The sequence below is a fragment of the Coregonus clupeaformis genome, chromosome 1 (genome assembly GCF_020615455.1).
Source record: "Coregonus clupeaformis isolate EN_2021a chromosome 1, ASM2061545v1, whole genome shotgun sequence".
NCBI classification, from domain to species: Eukaryota; Metazoa; Chordata; class Actinopteri; order Salmoniformes; family Salmonidae; genus Coregonus; species Coregonus clupeaformis.
This window is the reverse complement of record NC_059192.1, coordinates 5,448,129-5,475,213: the sequence shown is the minus strand read 5'-3', so window position 1 is coordinate 5,475,213 and position 27,085 is coordinate 5,448,129. Positions and strand designations below refer to the sequence as shown.

The 27,085-nt window shown below is 40.7% G+C and overlaps 1 protein-coding gene across 3 annotated transcripts; it reads right to left on the bottom strand.

The window, feature by feature from the left end:
- Window positions 1–26,006, bottom strand: LOC121581026 (microfibril-associated glycoprotein 4). Of its 3 annotated transcripts, none has more exons than XM_041896469.1 (6): window positions 25,938–26,006; window positions 13,508–13,563; window positions 13,174–13,365; window positions 1,629–1,725; window positions 1,300–1,467; window positions 1–563 (listed from the first exon to the last, which is right to left on the bottom strand). In XM_041896469.1, exons 1-6 carry the CDS (start codon window positions 25,978–25,980, stop codon window positions 313–315), a joined length of 807 nt encoding a protein of 268 aa, XP_041752403.1. In that variant the 5' UTR covers window positions 25,981–26,006; the 3' UTR covers window positions 1–312. The 3 variants fall into 3 exon arrangements, with proteins under 3 accessions (XP_041752403.1, XP_041752325.1, XP_041752482.1); XM_041896391.2 differs by lacking the exon at window positions 1–563 and adding an exon at window positions 576–974; XM_041896548.2 differs by lacking the exon at window positions 1–563 and adding an exon at window positions 719–1,026.
- Between the last annotated feature and the right edge of the window lie 1,079 nt (window positions 26,007–27,085).

The window sequence follows — 27,085 nt, the reverse complement described above, 5'->3', positions numbered from 1 at the left end:
ACAGTGGGTTAGGGTATGAAAGAGACAGACAGAGGATGGGTTGGAGTCACATCATCCCCACTGCAGTCAGGTTTCTGTTGCTATGGCAAAGCTGCACTTCTTAGTAGATCAGAGGATCTTCTGTGTCCTGCTGCACCCTCTAATGATCTCTGAAGACCCAATCACACTTAGAAATAAAGATACCCCCTGCCCTGTAAACGTAATGTGTGTAAGTGGTAGAAATATGTTTTTGTGGCAATCATTGTTATTGAAAATGTTGATTTAACAATTTAGTTAGAAGTAGAGATGGTTATCAGTTAAGCCGTTTCACTTCTATTCAGTGGCTGGTCTGATCTTCATGGTAATGGTTTTCAGGGAGTATGTAAAGCCTTTCCATGTTTTCCAGTTGATGCCAATACCGTAGGCAGACTCCCCCCATGCGTATATCCCATTGGGATTAGTCCAATGGCAGTTGTTGTGCCAAAATCCACTGTAGTACATCTGGCCACAGTTGTTGAGGTTAAGGTCCTGGTCTTTATCTAACGTTGTAAATTTCTGACCACTGTGATGAGTCATAGAATCTCCTGAGGATTAAAAACAAAGATTTCTGACCACTGTGATGAGTCATAGAATCTCCTGAGGATAAAAACAAAGATTTCTGACCACTGTGATGAGTCATAGAATCTCCTGAGGATTAAAAACAAAGATTTCTGACCACTGTGATGAGTCATAGAATCTCCTGAGGATAAAAACAAAGATTTCTGACCACTGTGATGAGTCATAGAATCTCCTGAGGATAAAAACAAAGATTTCTGACCACTGTGATGAGTCATAGAATCTCCTGAGGATTAAAAACAAAGATTTCTGACCACTGTGATGAGTCATATAATCTCCTGAGGATAAAAACAAAGATTTCTGACCACTGTGATGAGTCATAGAATCTCCTGAGGATAAAAACAAAGATTTCTGACCACTGTGATGAGTCATAGAATCTCCTGAAGATTAAAAACAAAGATTTCTGACCACTCTGATGAGTCATAGAATCTCCTGAAGATAAAAACAAAGATTTCTGACCACTCTGATTGAGTCATAGAATCTCCTGAAGATATGAACAAAGAGCACAGACCAGCAACACAAGGAAAGGGCCCCAGGTAACCTAATGAAAATACTTCCACTGGCAAATCTTCAGCTATGAACCCTTAATGACAGATTATCTTGGAGTGTTTTTCCTTGGAATTCGTTCTGGTCCTATTTTCTGGTGCTATATTCTTGGACCTTTTTGTTGTAATTTTTTCATGGACGATATAAGTTGTCACCCACCTGCTCCTCCATCTTTGAATGAGCCCAGCTTTAGCAGGTATCCTTCAGCCTCTGGTCCAACAGAGAAGGAGGAGTACTGAGCATAGACCTTCTTCCCCTCAAAGTCCTCCATGTCCACCCTCAGCTCATAGGTTCCTTTCGTAGTCAGGAGATGCATCGTCTCCAGCCCTGTAGAATAGTACCAGCATAGAAGTACACTGTGTTGTTGGAAATACAATGACAAATGAACTTTACGTGAATCAGGATCAAACAGGAAGGAGCTCATTCGCTGAACAGGGGTTCTAAGAGGAGAATGTTCTGCAGGTTTAAACGTTAAATCAGTTTCTTACCCAGCCAGTGCTCTCCAGCTGCGCTCCCAAACCCACTCTTGTACTCATCCCACTTCCTGTGGAAGTTCACTGATCCGTCCTGTCTGTTTTGAATCACCTGATTAAGAGAGAGATGTTGTTTTAATTGATTGACTGGTTTTAATGGTAAATCAGTTCTTATGTGTAAAGAAGGAAGAGGAAGAAGAAGAGATAACGTGCACAGCGTCTGTGTCCTAGTACTGGTTTGGCAGGAACAACTAACCTGTAATTTTACGCTACACTACCGGCTACTGGTTGTAGTGAAAATATGGTAATTATACAATAACAAGTTACTGTATTTTTACAGCTGCATTTTCTGTAATTTTACGCTACACTACCGGCTACTGGTTGTAGTGAAAATATGGTAATTATACAATAACAAGTTACTGTATTTTTACAGCTGCATTTTCTGTAATTTTACGCTACACTACCGGCTACTGGTTGTAGTGAAAATATGGTAATTATACAATAACAAGTTACTGTATTTTTACAGCTGCATTTTCTGTAATTTTACGCTACACTACCGGCTACTGGTTGTAGTGAAAATATGCTAATTATACAATAACAAGTTACTGTATTTTTACAGCTGCATTTTCTGTAATTTTACGCTACACTACCGGCTACTGGTTGTAGTGAAAATATGGTAATTATACAATAACAAGTTACTGTATTTTTACAGCTGCATTTTCTGTAATTTTACGCTACACTACCGGCTACTGGTTGTAGTGAAAATATGGTAATTATACAATAACAAGTTACTGTATTTTTACAGCTGCATTTTCTGTAATTTTACGCTACACTACCGGCTACTGGTTGTAGTGAAAATATGGTAATTATACAATAACAAGTTACTGTATTTTTACAGCTGCATTTTCTGTAATTTTACGCTACACTACCGGCTACTGGTTGTAGTGAAAATATGGTAATTATACAATAACAAGTTACTGTATTTTTACAGCTGCATTTTCTGTAATTTTACGCTACACTACCGGCTACTGGTTGTAGTGGAAATATGGTAATTATACAATAACAAGTTACTGTATTTTTACAGCTGCATTTTCTGTAATTTTACGCTACACTACCGGCTACTGGTTGTAGTGAAAATATGGTAATTATACAATAACAAGTTACTGTATTTTTACAGCTGCATTTTCTGTAATTTTACGCTACACTACCGGCTACTGGTTGTAGTGAAAATATGGTAATTATACAATAACAAGTTACTGTATTTTTACAGCTGCATTTTCTGTAATTTTACGCTACACTACCGGCTACTGGTTGTAGTGAAAATATGGTAATTATACAATAACAAGTTACTGTATTTTTACAGCTGCATTTTCTGTAATTTTAAGCTACACTAACGGCTACTGTTTGTAGTGAAAATATGGTAAATATACAACAACAAGTTATTGTATATTTACAGCTGCATTTTCTGTAATTTTACGCTACACTACCGGCTACTGGTTGTAGTGAAAATATGGTAATTATACAATAACAAGTTACTGTATTTTTACAGCTGCATTTTCTGTAATTTTACGCTACACTACCGGCTACTGGTTGTAGTGAAAATATGGTAATTATACAATAACAAGTTACTGTATTTTTACAGCTGCATTTTCTGTAATTTTACGCTACACTACCGGCTACTGGTTGTAGTGAAAATATGCTAATTATACAATAACAAGTTACTGTATTTTTACAGCTGCATTTTCTGTAATTTTACGCTACACTACCGGCTACTGGTTGTAGTGAAAATATGGTAATTATACAATAACAAGTTACTGTATTTTTTACAGCTGCATTTTCTGTAATTTTACGCTACACTACCGGCTACTGGTTGTAGTGAAAATATGGTAATTATACAATAACAAGTTACTGTATTTTTACAGCTGCATTTTCTGTAATTTTACGCTACACTACCGGCTACTGGTTGTAGTGGAAATATGGTAATTATACAATAACAAGTTACTGTATTTTTACAGCTGCATTTTCTGTAATTTTACGCTACACTACCGGCTACTGGTTGTAGTGAAAATATGGTAATTATACAATAACAAGTTACTGTATTTTTACAGCTGCATTTTCTGTAATTTTACGCTACACTACCGGCTACTGGTTGTAGTGAAAATATGGTAATTATACAATAACAAGTTACTGTATTTTTACAGCTGCATTTTCTGTAATTTTACGCTACACTACCGGCTACTGGTTGTAGTGAAAATATGGTAATTATACAATAACAAGTTACTGTATTTTTACAGCTGCATTTTCTGTAATTTTACGCTACACTACCGGCTACTGGTTGTAGTGAAAATATGGTAATTATACAATAACAAGTTACTGTATTTTTACAGCTGCATTTTCTGTAATTTTACGCTACACTACCGGCTACTGGTTGTAGTGAAAATATGGTAATTATACAATAACAAGTTACTGTATTTTTACAGCTGCATTTTCTGTAATTTTAAGCTACACTAACGGCTACTGTTTGTAGTGAAAATATGGTAAATATACAACAACAAGTTATTGTATATTTACAGCTGCATTTTCTGTAATTTTACGCTACACTACCGGCTACTGGTTGTAGTGAAAATATGGTAATTATACAATAACAAGTTACTGTATTTTTACAGCTGCATTTTCTGTAATTTTACGCTACACTACCGGCTACTGGTTGTAGTGAAAATATGCTAATTATACAATAACAAGTTACTGTATTTTTACAGCTGCATTTTCTGTAATTTTATGCTACACTACCGGCTACTGGTTGTAGTGAAAATATGGTAATTATACAATAACAAGTTACTGTATTTTTACAGCTGCATTTTCTGTAATTTTACGCTACACTACCGGCTACTGGTTGTAGTGAAAATACAGTAAAACAAGTTACTGTATTTTTACAGCTGAATTATGGGGTTATTGCCGTAAAGTGACAGTATGCTGCTGTATTCTGATTACTTGGGACTCAACCTCACGTGGGTATGAACTCACAACCTCTTGGTTGCCAGTGACCTGAGTTTCCTGCCACGCCACCAGGTCTGTGTTCATGGTAGAGATTGGCCAAGAATACATTTATGCACTTTGCTAAAAGTTGCAGTAAAAATACAGTAAATATACAACAACTTACTGTATTTTTAAACAAAAATCTGAATTAAGCTAAAATGACAGTATGCTGCTCTATTCTGATTACAGTACATGCTTGTAAATGATGACAACTCAGTAGCCCGTAAGTTATCGTAATTTTACAGGATAAGTATAACAGAAAAATCTTGTAAAATCCTTCGCTATGAACACACTTGGGACTCAACCACACCTGGAATTTGGAATTGAAACCTCTTGGTTGCCAGGTACCTGAATTTCCTGCTATGCCACCTGATGGGTGTACTACGATTGAAGCTAGATCTACTCAGGGTTTTCTAAAGCTAGCCAGCTTCAGTTAGCTTCACATTTCAGCTCAGGCTTCATCTGTACTACGACGATAGATATTGCTCGTCCGCCTGCAGCTAACTCTAGCAGTTTTGTAACTGCGCGTGCATGTCGCACGTGGCTAAGTTGAACACTGAACTCTTCATTGAGACAATGCTGAAACATCAATCCGTGGGAGAGTCAGTGCTGCTAGTCGAACACCGCACTCTTCATTGAGACAATGCTGAAACATCAATCTGTGGGAGAGTCAGTGCTGCTAGTCGAACACCGCACTCTTCATTGAGACAATGCTGAAACATCAATCCGTGGGAGAGTCAGTGCTGCTAGTCGAACACCGCACTCTTCATTGAGACAATGCTGAAACATCAATCCGTGGGAGAGTCAGTGCTGCTAGTCGAACACCGCACTCTTCATTGAGACAATGCTGAAACATCAATCCGTGGGAGAGTCAGTGCTGCTAGTCGAACACCGCACTCTTCATTGAGACAATGCTGAAACATCAATCCGTGGGAGAGTCAGTGCTGCTAGTCGAACACCGCACTCTTCATTGAGACAATGCTGAAACATCAATCCGTGGGAGAGTCAGTGCCGCTAGTCGAACACCGCACTCTTCATTGAGACAATGCTGAAACATCAATCCGTGGGAGAGTCAGTGCTGCTAGTCGAACACCGCACTCTTCATTGAGACAATGCTGAAACATCAATCCGTGGGAGAGTCAGTGCTGCTAGTCGAACACCGCACTCTTCATTGAGACAATGCTGAAACATCAATCCGTGGGCGACACATTTTCATTTGTGCTGAAATCAAAATGAAAGAAACGTTATCTTGCTTATTCAGCTTATTCATCAGGCTATTATTATTATTATTATTCAGTAGGCGCCATCTTTATTTTAGTACTTTATTACTTATTGTTAATGCTGTCGTTGGTGTTCTTTAGTAGCTTATCAATACACCACACAATCAAATCATTCTATTAAGTCATACACACTTTTTTTTTACTGTGCTTGAAGTTTCAAATGCATTCTGTCATTACTAAATGGGTAATGTGATAGGTATTTTAACATTACTATAGAAAATATTGAATCAGTCATCTTCCTCAAATGAAGGGGATGATGACGCAATCTTTGCGAGAGGGAGGGAATCTGATTTCATTGGTTCTCTACTTGTGGCTCCGACACTTAATTCAGGATAAATGGAGTTAGCCCCTGAGTTAGCCCTGAGTTAGCCCTGAGTTAGCCCTGAGTTAGGCCTGAGTTAGGCCTGAGTTATCCCTGAGTTAGGCCTGAGTTAGCCCTGAGTTAGCCCTGAGTTAGCCCTGAGTTAGGCCTGAGTTAGCCCTGAGTTAGCCCTGAGTTAGGCCTGAGTTAGGCCTGAGTTAGCCCTGAGTTAGCCCTGAGTTAGGCCTGAGTTAGGCCTGAGTTAGGCCTGAGTTAGCCCTGAGTTAGCCCTGAGTTAGCCCTGAGTTAGGCCTGAGTTAGCCCTGAGTTAGGCCTGAGTTAGGCCTGAGTTAGCCCTGAGTTAGGCCTGAGTTAGGCCTGAGTTAGGCCTGAGTTAGCCCTGAGTTAGCCCTGAGTTAGGCCTGAGTTAGCCCTGAGTTAGCCCTGAGTTAGGCCTGAGTTAGCCCTGAGTTAGCCCTGAGTTAGCCCTGAGTTAGCCCTGAGTTAGGCCTGAGTTAGGCCTGAGTTAGGCAGCCCAGGAGCAGGTAAGTTCTGAAGGATTCGTTGCCATAGAAATGTAATTTGCTAAAAGGTGAGGCACTTTCATGGAGCACACTAAAACATGTGGGTTCCTCAAGGGTTCTTTGGGAAGGGTGATGGTTCTATGCGGAACCATACTGACCCAAAGAACCATTTGAGCCCTTCAATGGTTCTTTGCAGTTCAAATAAGGATTCTTTCCTCTTTTAGTGATAATTAAAATGTGGGGTGGCTGTTAATTAGAATATGATATTTGTGCGTCTGTTACTTTCTCACTCATCATTATTCACGATTCATTCAGGATTATCCATAATCATGGTAGCATCCACATTAATGTAGAAGTGTTTAGAAACATATTCTATTCTTAACCCTCCCGTTGTCCTAGGGTCAAAATGACCCGCCACTGTGTTAAACCAACTTTATTTAATTTTTATATTTTTTGGATCATTTGTGAGAAGGAGGCAGTGATACTCTCATCTCAGTGATACGGTTCATCATCATTTCAAATCCAAAGAGCTGGAGTACAGAGCCAAAACAACAACAAAGGGCTCACTGTCCCAATACTTTTGGTGCTCACAGTGTATGACTATGGCCAGTGATGGTGTCTTCTGAAAGAGAACAGTTGACTACTAAATCAGTAGTTCTCGGTTCTCTCCTTAGGGACTCTCCATCTGTTCCAGAACTAGCACACCTGATTCAGCTAGTCAACTATCAACACAATAATAACACCTCTGGGAATTTTAACAATGTAATATGTCTATTAAACCAGAATAAAAACCCTGTATGGTTCTACAAAGAACATTTGAGATTGAGAAAGGTTCTTTATAGAACCATTCGCCATAAAGGTTCCATAAAGAACCCTAAAAAAAGGGTTCTGTAAAACCCCAAAAAGGTTGTAATCATAGCGGAACCTTTTTTTTTTGGTGCTATATAGAACATTTTATTAGTGGTTCTTTATAGAACCTTAGGAAAGGGTTCTTTATAGCACCATACAGGTTCCATTTAGAACCTTATGAGCATGGTTCTTTATAGAACTTTCAAAAAAGGTTTCCATATTGCACCAAAAAGGGTTCTGTTATGGTTACAAGCCAAATTACCCTTATTTGGCACTATTTAGAACCATTTGTTTTTAGTGTTTACCGGTTATCCTGAGTTGAACTCCGAGTTGACCAAAGTTACATCGCTAACTCCTCAAATCACATACAGTACGTAGTATAGGGCTCAGGTTTGTGGGCATAGCAGAGCTGGCCACAGATTTATTGGCAATAATACATTTCTGCACTTCACTAAGTTTCCCAGAATCAAGTATAATAATTGTCAGAATATCTGACAGCACCAACTCAAAAATTGCATGTCTCAGGGACACTTAACAGAAAGTGTGGATATATGCTCTGGGATTTGAACTTGCAACTTCTTTGTCGGGAGTGCGTTGATGTTTCAGCAGTGCCACCAGGTACAGATTTATTACCAAGAACATATATCAACACACTCTCAAAAATGTAGGGTACGGTTAGGGTACCTTGTCGTTCCCTGGCGGTTTGAAATGTAGATGGGGGCTATGTACTGGCGGGGCACTCCTTGAGCACTGCTGTTTAGCTAAGTGCAGAAATGTATTATTGACATTAAATCTGTGGCCAAACTCTGTCAAGCCCACAGATCTACCCTGCATAGTAAGAAATGCAGATTTACTGGCAAGGTTATGAGTTCAAATCCCAGGTGAGGTTGAGTCCCAAGTGTGCCCACAATAAATAATTGTATCAAATGTTACTGTAATACTAATAATTGTAATAATAATAATTGTATCAAATGTTACTGTAATACTTATAAAATTATAATAATTTACAGACTACTGAGTTGTTGTAAAGTTATAGTAACATTATTTATACTGAAAAAATAAATAAACGCAACAATTTCAAAGATTCTACTTAGTTATAGTTCATATAAGGAAATCAGTCAATTGAAATAAATTCATTAGGCCCTAATCTATGGATTTCACATGACTGGGAATACAGATATGCATCTTTTGGTCACATATATCTTTTTAAAAAATGGGCCTCACAATGGGCTTCAGGATCTCGTCACGGTATCTCTATGCATTCAAATTGCCTTTGATAAAATGCAATTGTGTTCATTGTCCATAGCTTATGCTTGCCCATACCATAACCCCATCGCCACCATGGGGCACTCTGTTCACAATGTTGACATCAGCAAACTCCTCACTCACACGATGCCATACACGTGTTTGTGAGGCCGGTTGGACGTACTGCCAAATTCTCTAAAATGACATTGGAGGCGGCTTATGGTAGAGAAATGAACATTACATTCTCTGGCAACAGCTCTGGTGGACTGTGACACTCTGGCTCCAGGGACTCTGATTTATGGAGCCAGGGTTGTTCATTTTCATTTGGGTGTATTTCTATGTTGGGATTTCTAGTTGTGCATTTCTATGTTGTGGTGGTTCTTGATTATTCATGTGACTCCCAATCGGAGGTAACGAGTGACAGCTGTCGGCTCGTTATCTCTGATTGGGAGCCATATTTAAACTGTTGTGGTTTCACTGTGTGTTTGTGGGTTTTTGTTCCGTGTTCAGTCGTGTACTGTTGGACTTCACGTTTCGTCAGTGTTTATTGTTTTGGTTAGTGTACTTTATCTTAATAAAGTCATGTTCACTCAACGCGCTGCGCTTTGGTCTACTCATTCGTCAGACGACCGTGACAGAAAAACCCACCATAGAAGGACCAAGCAGCGTGTCCAGGAGCAAGACAGCTGGACATGGGAGGAAGCGCCTGGTAAGGAGATCGAGAGGCTGGCGATGGCCCAGGTGGGCAAATCGTGGTCCTGGGAGGACATGCTCGGGGCAAGGGACCTTGGGGGAAGATCAAGGCCCTGGCGAGAGAGGAGCAACGGCGTCAGCAGGGCCATCATCGTTGGAAGGACGAGAGGCAACCCCCAAAAAAAGTTTTTTGGGGGGGCACATGGCTTGGGCGGCTGGGCAGCAGGAGGCTGCCACAGGGAGACGTGGAGAGAAGGCTATCGGATTACGGGAGCCATTGGCGAGTAGAGGAAGGGAAGTTGTTGCGGCACGGCGTGAGAGACTGATGTGTGTTACCAGTCCGGTCCGGCCCGTTCCTGATCCCCAGTTAAAGCCAGTGGTGTGTGTTCCCAGTACGGACCGGCCTGTTCCTACTCCACGCATCAAGCCCACGGTGTGCGTCGCCAGCCCAGCCCGGCCTGTTCCTGCTCCACGCACAGAACCTACGGTGTGCGTCGCCAGCCCAGCCCGGCCTGTTCCTGCTCCACGCACCAAGGATACGGTGTGCGTCGACAGCCCTGCCCGGCCTGTTCCTGCTCCACGCACCAAGGATACGGTGTGCGTCGACAGCCCTGCCCGGCCTGTTCCTGCTCCACGCACCAAGCCCACGGTGTGCGTCGCCAGTTCAGCCCGGCATGTTCCTGCTCCACGCACAGAACCATGCGTGACTGTCTCCACGCACAGAACCTACGGTTCGTCGCCAGCCGGCCTGTTTCCAGCCGGTAGCCCGCGGCCTGTTCCTGCTCCACGCACAGAACCTACGGTGTGCGTCGCCAGCCCAGCCCGGCCTGTTCCTGCTCCACGCACAGAGGATACGGTGTGCGTCGACAGCCCTGCCCGGCCTGTTCCTGCTCCACGCACCAAGGATACGGTGTGCGTCGACAGCCCTGCCCGGCCTGTTCGGCTCCACGCACCAGGGATATGGTGCGCTCGCCAGCCCGGCCCGGCCTGTTCCGGCACCACGCATCAGGCCTACGGTGCGTCCCCCAGGGCCCAGCATGCCCTGTTCCTTCTCCCCGCACTAGCCCTGAGATGCGTGTCCTCAGCCCGGTACCTCCAGTTCCGGCACCACGCACCAGGCCTACGGTGCGCCTCAGACGGCCAGAATCTGCCGTCTGCCCAACGGGCCTGAACTGCCCGTCTGCCCAACGGCGCCTGAACTGCCCGTCTGCCCAACGGTGCCTGAACTGCCCGTCTGCCCAACGGCGCTTGAACTACCCGTCTGCCCTACGGCGCTAAAGCCGCCCGTCTGTACTGAGCCTGCAAAGCCGCCCGTCTGCCATGAGCCTTCAGAGCCGTCCGCCAGATCGGAGCCGCTAGAGCCTTCCGCCAGACAGGAGCCGCTAGAGCCTTCCGCCAGACAGGATCAGCCAGAGCCGTCTGCCAGACAGGATCAGCCAGAGCCTTCCGCCAGACAGGATCAGCCAGAGCCTTCCGCCAGACAGGATCAGCCAGAGCCTTCCGCCAGCTATGAGCAGCCAGATCCGTCAGCCAGCCATGAGCAGCCAGAGCCTTCCGCCAGCCATGAGCAGCCAGATCCGTCAGCCAGCCATGAGCAGCCAGATCCGTCAGCCAGCCATGAGCAGCCAGATCCGTCAGCCGGCCATGAGCCGTCCAGCCAGGATCCGCCAGAGCTGTCCAGCCAGGATCCGCCAGAGCCGTCCAGCCAGGATCCGCCAGAGCCGTCCAGCCAGGATCCGCCAGAGCCGTCCAGCCAGGATCCGCCAGAGCCGTCCAGCCAGGATCCGCCAGAGCCGTCCAGCCAGGATCCGCCAGAGCCGTCCAGCCAGGATCCGCCAGAGCCGTCCAGCCAGGATCCGCCAGAGCCGTCCAGCCAGGATCCGCCAGAGCCGTCCAGCCAGGATCCGCCAGAGCCGTCCAGCCAGGATCCGCCAGAGCCGTCCAGCCAGGATCCGCCATTTAGTCCGGTACTGCCCCTTATCCTGGTGCTGCCCCTTATCCTGGTGCTGCCCCTTATCCTGGTGCTGCCCCTTATCCTGGTGCTGCCCCTTATCCTGGTGCTGCCCCTTATCCTGGTGCTGCCCCTTATCCTGGTGCTGCCCCTTATCCTGGTGCTGCCCCTTATCCTGGTGCTGCCCCTTAGTCTGGTGCTGCCCCTTATCCTGGTGCTGCCCCTTATCCTGGTGCTGCCCCTTATCCTGGTGCTGCCCCTTATCCTGGTGCTGCCCCTTAGTCCGGTGCTGCCCCTTAGTCTGGTTCTGCCCCTTAGTCTGGTGCTGCCCCTTATCCTGGTGCTGCCCCTTATCCTGGTGCTGCCCCTTCTCCTGGTGCTGTCCCTTAGTCCGGTGTTGCCCCTTAGTCCGGTGCTGCCTCTTAGTCCGGTGCTGCCCCTTAATCCAGTGGGGTTATATTGGAGGGTGGTCATTTGGAGGAGGCTACGTAAGCGGGTAGTGACTATGGTGGGGTGGGGACCACGACCAGTGCCAGAGCCGCCACCATGGACAGACGCCCACCCAGACCCTCCCCTAGACTGTATGCTGGTGCGCCCGGAGTTCGCACCTTTAGGGGGGTACTGTGACACTCTGGCTCCAGGGACTCTGATTTATGGAGCCAGGGTTGTTCATTTTCATTTGGGTGTATTTCTATGTTGGGATTTCTAGTTGTGCATTTCTATGTTGTGGTGGTTCTTGATTATTCATGTGACTCCCAATCGGAGGTAACGAGTGACAGCTGTCGGCTCGTTATCTCTGATTGGGAGCCATATTTAAACTGTTGTGGTTTCACTGTGTGTTTGTGGGTTTTTGTTCCGTGTTCAGTCGTGTACTGTTGGACTTCACGTTTCGTCAGTGTTTATTGTTTTGGTTAGTGTACTTTATCTTAATAAAGTCATGTTCACTCAACGCGCTGCGCTTTGGTCTACTCATTCGTCAGACGACCGTGACATGGACATTCCTGCAGTCAACATATCAGATGCGCGCTCCCTCAAAACTTGAGGCATTGTGTTGTGTGACAAAACTGCACATTTTAGAGCTGCCTTTTAATTGTCCCCAGCACAAGGTGAACCTATGTAATGATCATGCTGTTTAATAAGCTTCTTGACATGCCAAACCTGTCTATTTTGGCAAAGGAGAAATGCTCACTAACAGGGATCTTTTATTTCAGCTCATGAAACATGGAACCAACACTGTACATGTTGTGTTTATATTTTTGTTCAGTGTACAAGAGTGTACTGTAATCCGAAAACAGCAGCACACTGTCATTTTACAGCAATAACATCTTCAAATTAGTTGTAAAAATACAGTTAGTTGTTGTATATTTACTGAACAAAATACAGTTTTGCTGTAAAAACATATTACTGTATTTTCACTGCAACTCAATAGCCTGTAACTTACTGTAAAATGACTAATAATTCTTTAACAGTTTGTGTCATGTAAATGTAATTGAAAGTGAGTTAATTTACAGGACGGGTCAAAAAGTACCCAAGTGCAATGTGATTGACAGCAAATACAGTGATACAGTGTTGTGTTACTGTAAATGTACTGTAAAATGTACAGCTATTGCTAACTGTAAAAAAAAAAAAAAAGTAAATACCTATGTGTATTTAAAGATTGGTAGAAACATTGGATACTGACCGTCCACTTTCCTAGATATGCACTGTCCATCGACATGTCACAGAACACCTGGACAGGTGAGGTGGGTCCTGCAGGATGAATGGTGTAAACCCCATTCAGTCCAAAACCTGATCGGTACACCTCATTACAGTCCACTGGATGCAGGGAGGACTGCACCACCACGGGGAACAGCAGAGCCAGCAGCAAGCTGAACTGCACCACAGAGTAGATGGACATAGCAGGTTGTAATGGAAGTACTGTCTAGTGTTGGTTCATTAAAGATACATGTCCCATATTCACATTTTGAGTATCTATGAATTTCTGCTTATTCTAATAATGGTTTATTAATACCTACCATCGTTGTTGAGATAGATGTCCGTTTGCCTTTGAAGGAAACTTTTGTACAGTTTACTGAAAAAGTAGACAGAAAAATAGTACGTTGAACGGATGTGAAGCATATTTACAACAGTATTCTTCAGGTCAGAAGCTGCTAATGGTTAAATAGTTAAGGCAGAGGCTGTGCCACCGGATCGAACCACCCGCTCCGCCCCCCAGGATGCCTTTTCCCCTGACCTAAACAAACGTATCACGTTCTTCACGTACAAATCAGTCTACCGGAGCGGTACCCTATGTCGAATGTTCTGGTATACAATGTATTTTAAGACATAAATTGAGTAAATCTTTGTTGGTTTTATGCTGTCTGGTTTTAAAACCCCCCACTCGATGAATGTAAGCTACTGTATGTTGTAGTTAGAGACTGTCTGAATGTAACCTACTGTATGTTGGAGTTAGAGACTGCCTGAATGTAACCTACTGTATGTTGTAGTTAGAGACTGTCTGAATGTAACCTACTCTATGTTGTAGTTAGAGACTGCCTGAATGTAACCTACTGTATGTTGTAGTTAGAGACTGTCTGAATGTAACCTACTGTATGTTGTAGTTAGAGACTGTCTGAATGTAACCTACTGTATGTTGTAGTTAGAGACTGTCTGAATGTAACCTACTGTATGTTGTAGTTAGAGACTGTCTGAATGTAACCTACTGTATGTTGTAGTTAGAGACTGTCTGAATGTAACCTACTGTATGTTGTAGTTAGAGACTGTCTGAATGTAACCTACTGTATGTTGTAGTTAGAGACTGTCTGAATGTAACCTACTGTATGTTGTAGTTAGAGACTGTCTGAATGTAACCTACTGTATGTTGTAGTTAGAGACTGTCTGAATGTAACCTACTGTATGTTGTAGTTAGAGACTGTCTGAATGTAACCTACTGTATGTTGTAGTTAGAGACTGCCTGAATGTAACCTACTGTATGTTGTAGTTAGAGACTGTCTGAATGTAACCTACTGTATGTTGTAGTTAGAGACTGTCTGAATGTAACCTACTGTATGTTGTAGTTAGAGACTGCCTGAATGTAACCTACTGTATGTTGTAGTTAGAGACTGTCTGAATGTAACCTACTGTATGTTGTAGTTAGAGACTGCCTGAATGTAACCTACTGTATGTTGTAGTTAGAGACTGTCTGAATGTAACCTACTGTATGTTGTAGTTAGAGACTGTCTGAATGTAACCTACTGTATGTTGTAGTTAGAGACTGCCTGAATGTAACCTACTGTATGTTGTAGTTAGAGACTGTCTGAATGTAACCTACTGTATGTTGTAGTTAGAGACTGCCTGAATGTAACCTACTGTATGTTGTAGTTAGAGACTGTCTGAATGTAACCTACTGAATGTTGTAGTTAGAGACTGTCTGAATGTAACCTACTGTATGTTGTAGTTAGAGACTGTCTGAATGTAACCTACTGTATGTTGTAGTTAGAGACTGTCTGAATGTAACCTACTGTATGTTGTAGTTAGAGACTGTCTGAATGTAACCTACTGTATGTTGTAGTTAGAGACTGTCTGAATGTAACCTACTGTATGTTGTAGTTAGAGACTGTCTGAATGTAACCTACTGTATGTTGTAGTTAGAGACTGTCTGAATGTAACCTACTGTATGTTGTAGTTAGAGACTGTCTGAATGTAACCTACTGTATGTTGTAGTTAGAGACTGTCTGAATGTAACCTACTGTATGTTGTAGTTAGAGACTGTCTGAATGTAACCTACTGTATGTTGTAGTTAGAGACTGTCTGAATGTAACCTACTGTATGTTGTAGTTAGAGACTGTCTGAATGTAACCTACTGTATGTTGTAGTTAGAGACTGTCTGAATGTAACCTACTGTATGTTGTAGTTAGAGACTGTCTGAATGTAACCTACTGTATGTTGTAGTTAGAGACTGTCTGAATGTAACCTACTGTATGTTGTAGTTAGAGACTGTCTGAATGTAACCTACTGTATGTTGTAGTTAGAGACTGTCTGAATGTAACCTACTGTATGTTGTAGTTAGAGACTGTCTGAATGTAACCTACTGTATGTTGTAGTTAGAGACTGCCTGAATGTAACCTACTGTATGTTGTAGTTAGAGACTGTCTGAATGTAACCTACTGTATGTTGTAGTTAGAGACTGTCTGAATGTAACCTACTGTATGTTGTAGTTAGAGACTGTCTGAATGTAACCTACTGTATGTTGTAGTTAGAGACTGTCTGAATGTAACCTACTGTATGTTGTAGTTAGAGACTGTCTGAATGTAACCTACTGTATGTTGTAGTTAGAGACTGTCTGAATGTAACCTACTGTATGTTGTAGTTAGAGACTGTCTGAATGTAACCTACTGTATGTTGTAGTTAGAGACTGTCTGAATGTAACCTACTGTATGTTGTAGTTAGAGACTGTCTGAATGTAACCTACTGTATGTTGTAGTTAGAGACTGTCTGAATGTAACCTACTGTATGTTGTAGTTAGAGACTGTCTGAATGTAACCTACTGTATGTTGTAGTTAGAGACTGTCTGAATGTAACCTACTGTATGTTGTAGTTAGAGACTGCCTGAATGTAACCTACTGTATGTTGTAGTTAGAGACTGTCTGAATGTAACCTACTGTATGTTGTAGTTAGAGACTGTCTGAATGTAACCTACTGTATGTTGTAGTTAGAGACTGTCTGAATGTAACCTACTGTATGTTGTAGTTAGAGACTGTCTGAATGTAACCTACTGTATGTTGTAGTTAGAGACTGTCTGAATGTAACCTACTGTATGTTGTAGTTAGAGACTGTCTGAATGTAACCTACTGTATGTTGTAGTTAGAGACTGTCTGAATGTAACCTACTGTATGTTGTAGTTAGAGACTGTCTGAATGTAACCTACTGTATGTTGTAGTTAGAGACTGTCTGAATGTAACCTACTGTATGTTGTAGTTAGAGACTGTCTGAATGTAACCTACTGTATGTTGTAGTTAGAGACTGTCTGAATGTAACCTACTGTATGTTGTAGTTAGAGACTGTCTGAATGTAACCTACTGTATGTTGTAGTTAGAGACTGTCTGAATGTAACCTACTGTATGTTGTAGTTAGAGACTGTCTGAATGTAACCTACTGTATGTTGTAGTTAGAGACTGTCTGAATGTAACCTACTGTATGTTGTAGTTAGAGACTGTCTGAATGTAACCTACTGTATGTTGTAGTTAGAGACTGTCTGAATGTAACCTACTGTATGTTGTAGTTAGAGACTGTCTGAATGTAACCTACTGTATGTTGTAGTTAGAGACTGTCTGAATGTAACCTACTGTATGTTGTAGTTAGAGACTGTCTGAATGTAACCTACTGTATGTTGTAGTTAGAGACTGTCTGAATGTAACCTACTGTATGTTGTAGTTAGAGACTGTCTGAATGTAACCTACTGTATGTTGTAGTTAGAGACTGTCTGAATGTAACCTACTGTATGTTGTAGTTAGAGACTGTCTGAATGTAACCTACTGTATGTTGTAGTTAGAGACTGTCTGAATGTAACCTACTGTATGTTGTAGTTAGAGACTGTCTGAATGTAACCTACTGTATGTTGTAGTTAGAGACTGTCTGAATGTAACCTACTGTATGTTGTAGTTAGAGACTGTCTGAATGTAACCTACTGTATGTTGTAGTTAGAGACTGTCTGAATGTAACCTACTGTATGTTGTAGTTAGAGACTGTCTGAATGTAACCTACTGTATGTTGTAGTTAGAGACTGTCTGAATGTAACCTACTGTATGTTGTAGTTAGAGACTGTCTGAATGTAACCTACTGTATGTTGTAGTTAGAGACTGTCTGAATGTAACCTACTGTATGTTGTAGTTAGAGACTGTCTGAATGTAACCTACTGTATGTTGTAGTTAGAGACTGTCTGAATGTAACCTACTGTATGTTGTAGTTAGAGACTGTCTGAATGTAACCTACTGTATGTTGTAGTTAGAGACTGTCTGAATGTAACCTACTGTATGTTGTAGTTAGAGACTGTCTGAATGTAACCTACTGTATGTTGTAGTTAGAGACTGTCTGAATGTAACCTACTGTATGTTGTAGTTAGAGACTGTCTGAATGTAACCTACTGTATGTTGTAGTTAGAGACTGTCTGAATGTAACCTACTGTATGTTGTAGTTAGAGACTGTCTGAATGTAACCTACTGTATGTTGTAGTTAGAGACTGTCTGAATGTAACCTACTGTATGTTGTAGTTAGAGACTGTCTGAATGTAACCTACTGTATGTTGTAGTTAGAGACTGTCTGAATGTAACCTACTGTATGTTGTAGTTAGAGACTGTCTGAATGTAACCTACTGTATGTTGTAGTTAGAGACTGTCTGAATGTAACCTACTGTATGTTGTAGTTAGAGACTGTCTGAATGTAACCTACTGTATGTTGTAGTTAGAGACTGTCTGAATGTAACCTACTGTATGTTGTAGTTAGAGACTGTCTGAATGTAACCTACTGTATGTTGTAGTTAGAGACTGTCTGAATGTAACCTACTGTATGTTGTAGTTAGAGACTGTCTGAATGTAACCTACTGTATGTTGTAGTTAGAGACTGTCTGAATGTAACCTACTGTATGTTGTAGTTAGAGACTGTCTGAATGTAACCTACTGTATGTTGTAGTTAGAGACTGTCTGAATGTAACCTACTGTATGTTGTAGTTAGAGACTGTCTGAATGTAACCTACTGTATGTTGTAGTTAGAGACTGTCTGAATGTAACCTACTGTATGTTGTAGTTAGAGACTGTCTGAATGTAACCTACTGTATGTTGTAGTTAGAGACTGTCTGAATGTAACCTACTGTATGTTGTAGTTAGAGACTGTCTGAATGTAACCTACTGTATGTTGTAGTTAGAGACTGTCTGAATGTAACCTACTGTATGTTGTAGTTAGAGACTGTCTGAATGTAACCTACTGTATGTTGTAGTTAGAGACTGTCTGAATGTAACCTACTGTATGTTGTAGTTAGAGACTGTCTGAATGTAACCTACTGTATGTTGTAGTTAGAGACTGTCTGAATGTAACCTACTGTATGTTGTAGTTAGAGACTGTCTGAATGTAACCTACTGTATGTTGTAGTTAGAGACTGTCTGAATGTAACCTACTGTATGTTGTAGTTAGAGACTGTCTGAATGTAACCTACTGTATGTTGTAGTTAGAGACTGTCTGAATGTAACCTACTGTATGTTGTAGTTAGAGACTGTCTGAATGTAACCTACTGTATGTTGTAGTTAGAGACTGTCTGAATGTAACCTACTGTATGTTGTAGTTAGAGACTGCCTGAATGTAACCTACTGTATGTTGTAGTTAGAGACTGTCTGAATGTAACCTACTGTATGTTGTAGTTAGAGACTGTCTGAATGTAACCTACTGTATGTTGTAGTTAGAGACTGTCTGAATGTAACCTACTGTATGTTGTAGTTAGAGACTGTCTGAATGTAACCTACTGTATGTTGTAGTTAGAGACTGTCTGAATGTAACCTACTGTATGTTGTAGTTAGAGACTGTCTGAATGTAACCTACTGTATGTTGTAGTTAGAGACTGTCTGAATGTAACCTACTGTATGTTGTAGTTAGAGACTGTCTGAATGTAACCTACTGTATGTTGTAGTTAGAGACTGTCTGAATGTAACCTACTGTATGTTGTAGTTAGAGACTGTCTGAATGTAACCTACTGTATGTTGTAGTTAGAGACTGTCTGAATGTAACCTACTGTATGTTGTAGTTAGAGACTGTCTGAATGTAACCTACTGTATGTTGTAGTTAGAGACTGTCTGAATGTAACCTACTGTATGTTGTAGTTAGAGACTGTCTGAATGTAACCTACTGTATGTTGTAGTTAGAGACTGTCTGAATGTAACCTACTGTATGTTGTAGTTAGAGACTGTCTGAATGTAACCTACTGTATGTTGTAGTTAGAGACTGTCTGAATGTAACCTACTGTATGTTGTAGTTAGAGACTGTCTGAATGTAACCTACTGTATGTTGTAGTTAGAGACTGTCTGAATGTAACCTACTGTATGTTGTAGTTAGAGACTGTCTGAATGTAACCTACTGTATGTTGTAGTTAGAGACTGTCTGAATGTAACCTACTGTATGTTGTAGTTAGAGACTGTCTGAATGTAACCTACTGTATGTTGTAGTTAGAGACTGTCTGAATGTAACCTACTGTATGTTGTAGTTAGAGACTGTCTGAATGTAACCTACTGTATGTTGTAGTTAGAGACTGTCTGAATGTAACCTACTGTATGTTGTAGTTAGAGACTGTCTGAATGTAACCTACTGTATGTTGTAGTTAGAGACTGTCTGAATGTAACCTACTGTATGTTGTAGTTAGAGACTGTCTGAATGTAACCTACTGTATGTTGTAGTTAGAGACTGTCTGAATGTAACCTACTGTATGTTGTAGTTAGAGACTGTCTGAATGTAACCTACTGTATGTTGTAGTTAGAGACTGTCTGAATGTAACCTACTGTATGTTGTAGTTAGAGACTGTCTGAATGTAACCTACTGTATGTTGTAGTTAGAGACTGTCTGAATGTAACCTACTGTATGTTGTAGTTAGAGACTGTCTGAATGTAACCTACTGTATGTTGTAGTTAGAGACTGTCTGAATGTAACCTACTGTATGTTGTAGTTAGAGACTGTCTGAATGTAACCTACTGTATGTTGTAGTTAGAGACTGCCTGAATGTAACCTACTGTATGTTGTAGTTAGAGACTGTCTGAATGTAACCTACTGTATGTTGTAGTTAGAGACTGCCTGAATGTAACCTACTGTATGTTGTAGTTAGAGACTGTCTGAATGTAACCTACTGTATGTTGTAGTTAGAGACTGTCTGAATGTAACCTACTGTATGTTGTAGTTAGAGACTGTCTGAATGTAACCTACTGTATGTTGTAGTTAGAGACTGTCTGAATGTAACCTACTGTATGTTGTAGTTAGAGACTGTCTGAATGTAACCTACTGTATGTTGTAGTTAGAGACTGTCTGAATGTAACCTACTGTATGTTGTAGTTAGAGACTGTCTGAATGTAACCTACTGTATGTTGTAGTTAGAGACTGTCTGAATGTAACCTACTGTATGTTGTAGTTAGAGACTGTCTGAATGTAACCTACTGTATGTTGTAGTTAGAGAATGTCTGAATGCAACCTACTGTATGTTGTAGTTAGAGACTGTCTGAATGTAACCTACTGTATGTTGTAGTTAGAGACTGTCTGAATGCAACCTACTGTATGTTGTAGTTAGAGACTGTCTGAATGTAACCTACTGTATGTTGTAGTTAGAGACTGTCTGAATGTAACCTACTGTATGTTGTAGTTAGAGACTGTCTGAATGTAACCTACTGTATGTTGTAGTTAGAGACTGTCTGAATGTAACCTACTGTATGTTGTAGTTAGAGACTGTCTGAATGTAACCTACTGTATGTTGTAGTTAGAGACTGTCTGAATGTAACCTACTGTATGTTGTAGTTAAAGACTGTCTGAATGTAACCTACTGTATGTTGTAGTTAGAGACTGCCTGAATGTAACCTACTGTATGTTGTAGTTAGAGACTGTCTGAATGTAACCTACTGTATGTTGTAGTTAGAGACTGTCTGAATGTAACCTACTGTATGTTGTAGTTAGAGACTGTCTGAATGTAACCTACTGTATGTTGTAGTTAGAGACTGTCTGAATGTAACCTACTGTATGTTGTAGTTAGAGACTGTCTGAATGTAACCTACTGTATGTTGTAGTTAGAGACTGTCTGAATGTAACCTACTGTATGTTGTAGTTAGAGACTGTCTGAATGTAACCTACTGTATGTTGTAGTTAGAGACTGCCTGAATGTAACCTACTGTATGTTGTAGTTAGAGACTGTCTGAATGTAACCTACTGTATGTTGTAGTTAGAGACTGTCTGAATGTAACCTACTGTATGTTGTAGTTAGAGACTGTCTGAATGTAACCTACTGTATGTTGTAGTTAGAGACTGTCTGAATGTAACCTACTGTATGTTGTAGTTAGAGACTGCCTGAATGTAACCTACTGTATGTTGTAGTTAGAGACTGTCTGAATGTAACCTACTGTATGTTGTAGTTAGAGACTGTCTGAATGTAACCTACTGTATGTTGTAGATAGAGACTGTCTGAATGTAACCTACTGTATGTTGTAGTTAGAGACTGTCTGAATGTAACCTACTGTATGTTGTAGTTAGAGACTGTCTGAATGTAACCTACTGTATGTTGTAGTTAGAGACTGTCTGAATGTAACCTACTGTATGTTGTAGTTAGAGACTGCCTGAATGTAACCTACTGTATGTTGTAGTTTGAGACTGTCTGAATGTAACCTACTGTGTGTTGTAGTTAGAGACTGTCTGAATGTAACCTACTGTATGTTGTAGTTAGAGACTGTCTGAATGTAACCTACTGTATGTTGTAGTTAGAGACTGTCTGAATGTAACCTACTGTATGTTGTAGTTAGAGACTGTCTGAATGTAACCTACTGTATGTTGTAGTTAGAGACTGTCTGAATGTAACCTACTGTATGTTGTAGTTAGAGACTGTCTGAATGTAACCTACTGTATGTTGTAGTTAGAGACTGTCTGAATGTAACCTACTGTATGTTGTAGTTAGAGACTGTCTGAATGTAACCTACTGTATGTTGTAGTTAGAGACTGCCTGAATGTAACCTACTGTATGTTGTAGTTAGAGACTGTCTGAATGTAACCTACTGTATGTTGTAGTTAGAGACTGTCTGAATGTAACCTACTGTATGTTGTAGTTAGAGACTGTCTGAATGTAACCTACTGTATGTTGTAGTTAGAGACTGTCTGAATGTAACCTACTGTATGTTGTAGTTAGAGACTGTCTGAATGTAACCTACTGTATGTTGTAGTTAGAGACTGTCTGAATGTAACCTACTGTATGTTGTAGTTAGAGACTGTCTGAATGTAACCTACTGTATGTTGTAGTTAGAGACTGTCTGAATGTAACCTACTGTATGTTGTAGTTAGAGACTGTCTGAATGTAACCTACTGTATGTTGTAGTTAGAGACTGTCTGAATGTAACCTACTGTATGTTGTAGTTAGAGACTGCCTGAATGTAACCTACTGTATGTTGTAGTTAGAGACTGTCTGAATGTAACCTACTGTATGTTGTAGTTAGAGACTGTCTGAATGCAACCTACTGTATGTTGTAGTTAGAGACTGTCTGAATGTAACCTACTGTATGTTGTAGTTAGAGACTGCCTGAATGTAACCTACTGTATGTTGTAGTTAGAGACTGTCTGAATGTAACCTACTGTATGTTGTAGTTAGAGACTGCCTGAATGTAACCTACTGTATGTTGTAGTTAGAGACTGTCTGAATGTAACCTACTGTATGTTGTAGTTAGAGACTGTCTGATTGTAACCTACTGTATGTTGTAGTTAGAGACTGTCTGAATGTAACCTACTGTATGTTGTAGTTAGAGACTGTCTGAATGTAACCTACTGTATGTTGTAGTTAGAGACTGTCTGAATGTAACCTACTGTATGTTGTAGATAGAGACTGTCTGAATGTAACCTACTGTATGTTGTAGTTAGAGACTGTCTGAATGTAACCTACTGTATGTTGTAGTTAGAGACTGTCTGAATGTAACCTACTGTATGTTGTAGTTAGAGACTGTCTGAATGTAACCTACTGTATGTTGTAGTTAGAGACTGTCTGAATGTAACCTACTGTATGTTGTAGTTAGAGACTGTCTGAATGTAACCTACTGTATGTTGTAGTTAGAGACTGCCTGAATGTAACCTACTGTATGTTGTAGTTAGAGACTGTCTGAATGTAACCTACTGTATGTTGTAGTTAGAGACTGTCTGAATGTAACCTACTGTATGTTGTAGTTAGAGACTGTCTGAATGTAACCTACTGTATGTTGTAGTTAGAGACTGTCTGAATGTAACCTACTGTATGTTGTAGTTAGAGACTGCCTGAATGTAACCTACTGTATGTTGTAGTTAGAGACTGTCTGAATGTAACCTACTGTATGTTGTAGTTAGAGACTGTCTGAATGTAACCTACTGTATGTTGTAGTTAGAGACTGTCTGAATGTAACCTACTGTATGTTGTAGTTAGAGACTGTCTGAATGTAACCTACTGTATGTTGTAGTTAGAGACTGTCTGAATGTAACCTACTGTATGTTGTAGTTAGAGACTGTCTGAATGTAACCTACTGTATGTTGTAGTTAGAGACTGTCTGAATGTAACCTACTGTATGTTGTAGTTAGAGACTGTCTGAATGTAACCTACTGTATGTTGTAGTTAGAGACTGTCTGAATGTAACCTACTGTATGTTGTAGTTAGAGACTGCCTGAATGTAACCTACTGTATGTTGTAGTTAGAGACTGTCTGAATGTAACCTACTGTATGTTGTAGTTAGAGACTGTCTGAATGTAACCTACTGTATGTTGTAGTTAGAGACTGTCTGAATGTAACCTACTGTATGTTGTAGTTAGAGACTGCCTGAATGTAACCTACTGTATGTTGTAGTTAGAGACTGTCTGAATGTAACCTACTGTATGTTGTAGTTAGAGACTGCCTGAATGTAACCTACTGTATGTTGTAGTTAGAGACTGCCTGAATGTAACCTACTGTATGTTGTAGTTAGAGAATGTCTGAATGCAACCTACTGTATGTTGTAGTTAGAGACTGTCTGAATGCAACCTACTGTATGTTGTAGTTAGAGACTGTCTGAATGTAACCTACTGTATGTTGTAGTTAGAGACTGTCTGAATGTAACCTACTGTATGTTGTAGTTAGAGACTGTCTGAATGTAACCTACTGTATGTTGTAGTTAGAGACTGTCTGAATGTAACCTACCGTATGTTGTAGTTAGAGACTGTCTGAATGTAACCTACTGTATGTTGTAGTTAGAGACTGTCTGAATGTAACCTACTGTATGTTGTAGTTAAAGACTGTCTGAATGTAACCTACTGTATGTTGTAGTTAGAGACTGCCTGAATGTAACCTACTGTATGTTGTAGTTAGAGACTGTCTGAATGTAACCTACTGTATGTTGTAGTTAGAGACTGTCTGAATGTAACCTACTGTATGTTGTAGTTAGAGACTGTCTGAATGTAACCTACTGTATGTTGTAGTTAGAGACTGTCTGAATGTAACCTACTGTATGTTGTAGTTAGAGACTGTCTGAATGTAACCTACTGTATGTTGTAGTTAGAGACTGTCTGAATGTAACCTACTGTATGTTGTAGTTAGAGACTGTCTGAATTTAACCTACTGTATGTTGTAGTTAGAGACTGTCTGAATGTAACCTACTGTATGTTGTAGTTAGAGACTGTCTGAATGTAACCTACTGTATGTTGTAGTTAGAGACTGCCTCAATGTAACCTACTGTATGTTGTAGTTAGAGACTGTCTGAATGTAACCTACTGTATGTTGTAGTTAGAGACTGTCTGAATGTAACCTACTGTATGTTGTAGTTAGAGACTGCCTGAATGTAACCTACTGTATGTTGTAGTTAGAGACTGTCTGAATGTAACCTACTGTATGTTGTAGTTAGAGACTGTCTGAAAAGCAGTAAAATAAATGACAGACTGCCTGTCTGCCCTGCTGCTACTCAGTGGGTGCAGAACACATTTATCTCTCCTCAATAGTGCAGAACACATTTATCTCTCCTCAATAGTGCAGAACACATTAATCTCTCCTCAACAGTGCAGAACACATTTATCTCTCCTCAATAGTGCAGAACACATTTATCTCTCCTCAATAGTGCAGAACACATTAATCTCTCCTCAACAGTGCAGAACACATTAATCTCTCCTCAACAGTGCAGAACACATTAATCTCTCCTCAATAGTGCAGAACACATGTATCTCTCCTCAATAGTGCAGAACACATTAATCTCTCCTCAATAGTGCAGAACACACGTATCTCTCCTCAATAGTGCAGAACACATGTATCTCTCCTCAATAGTGCAGAACACATTTATCTCTCCTCAATAGTGCAGTACACATTAATCTCTCCTCAATAGTGCAGAACACATTTATCTCTCCTCAATAGTGCAGTACACATCAATCTCTCCTCAATAGTGCAGAACACATTTATCTCTCCTCAATAGTGCAGAACACATTAATATCTCCTCAATAGTGCAGAACACATGTATCTCTCCTCAATAGTGCAGAACACATGTATCTCTCCTCAATAGTGCAGAACACATTAATCTCTCCTCAACAGTGCAGAACACATTAATCTCTCCTCAACAGTGCAGAACACATTAATCTCTCCTCAACAGTGCTATATAGTAAGAATATCCAGTATAGATGACTTGATGTATTCATGAAGGATAACAAATAAAGATAGGTATTTAGTAAAGAAAAGAAAGATAGGTATTTAGTAAAGACGTGAGTGCATGAGCTCACCTGTATGAGTGACTGAGCAGATGTCTGCCCCACAAAGATGCATGTGTCTTTTATAAAGACAACCAGAGCTCATTGCAACACTCAGTGCAACACTCTGGTCCACACCTCTTTTATACAGATAACCAAACATTCCTGGAATCACTCTTGTCTGTAAACATCCCACTGGGCACAGATGTCAGTTCAAAGTCTAGTTTTGATTTACATTTGGTTGAGTTGTCAACTAAGGTGAATTCAATATGAAATCAACCAAACATTTCACCCTGTCATTGGATTTAGGTTAAAAGTTGGGTGAAAAAAATGACCAAAATCCCTTATGTTGATTACTTTTTGCAAATAAAATCAGTTTTCCACGTTGATTCAATGTCATAACATATCATTTATTTGCAGAAATGACGTGGAAACAACATTGATTCAACCAGTTTTTGCCCAGTGGGATGCCACGTGGGTAGTTTGAAGCACATAATAATATCATAAAACAATTAGAGTTCAGTATGTTTATTCTCATTTGGACAATCTGACCAGATAGTGATAGAGCACGCTCTTTGCCCTTTCACTGGGTTCAGTTACATGCACTTATTGTGACTATGTAGCCGGCGCGGTCTGCTCGTTGCCGACTACTGCGTTGTGTTCCGGTGCACTGAAGACAAGACACTGGCGTACTTGAAGGCACTTTATTGTGTACAACTCTCTCAATCTGTTCAACATCAAGGAGAGAAAATGTTCAAAACTCTACCCTCGACCAGAATCCGCCTCTCTCAGTCGAGTAGAATGCAGACTGAGTATAATCACATTCAAAAATCCAAGGAATAAAATACAACATAATTGGAAAATAAACATCGCATCTGGTGTATATCTTATGTATGTGTCATATTGCATGTTATCTCTGCCAAAACTCTGAGCTTTTAGCCTTTACATTAATACTGTGCAACATGACATAAACCATCTTTCAAATAGGTAATACATACAGTAATATGCACGAAGCAACATGTAATCCTTCACATTTGAGCTTTTCAGTGCCATTAAACACTAATCAATACATGAAAACATTTTAAATGAACACATATTTTTAACCTGATATAGGGAATACATACCTGTTCAACATCAAGGAGAGAAAATGTTCAAAACTCTACCCTCGACCAGAATCCGCC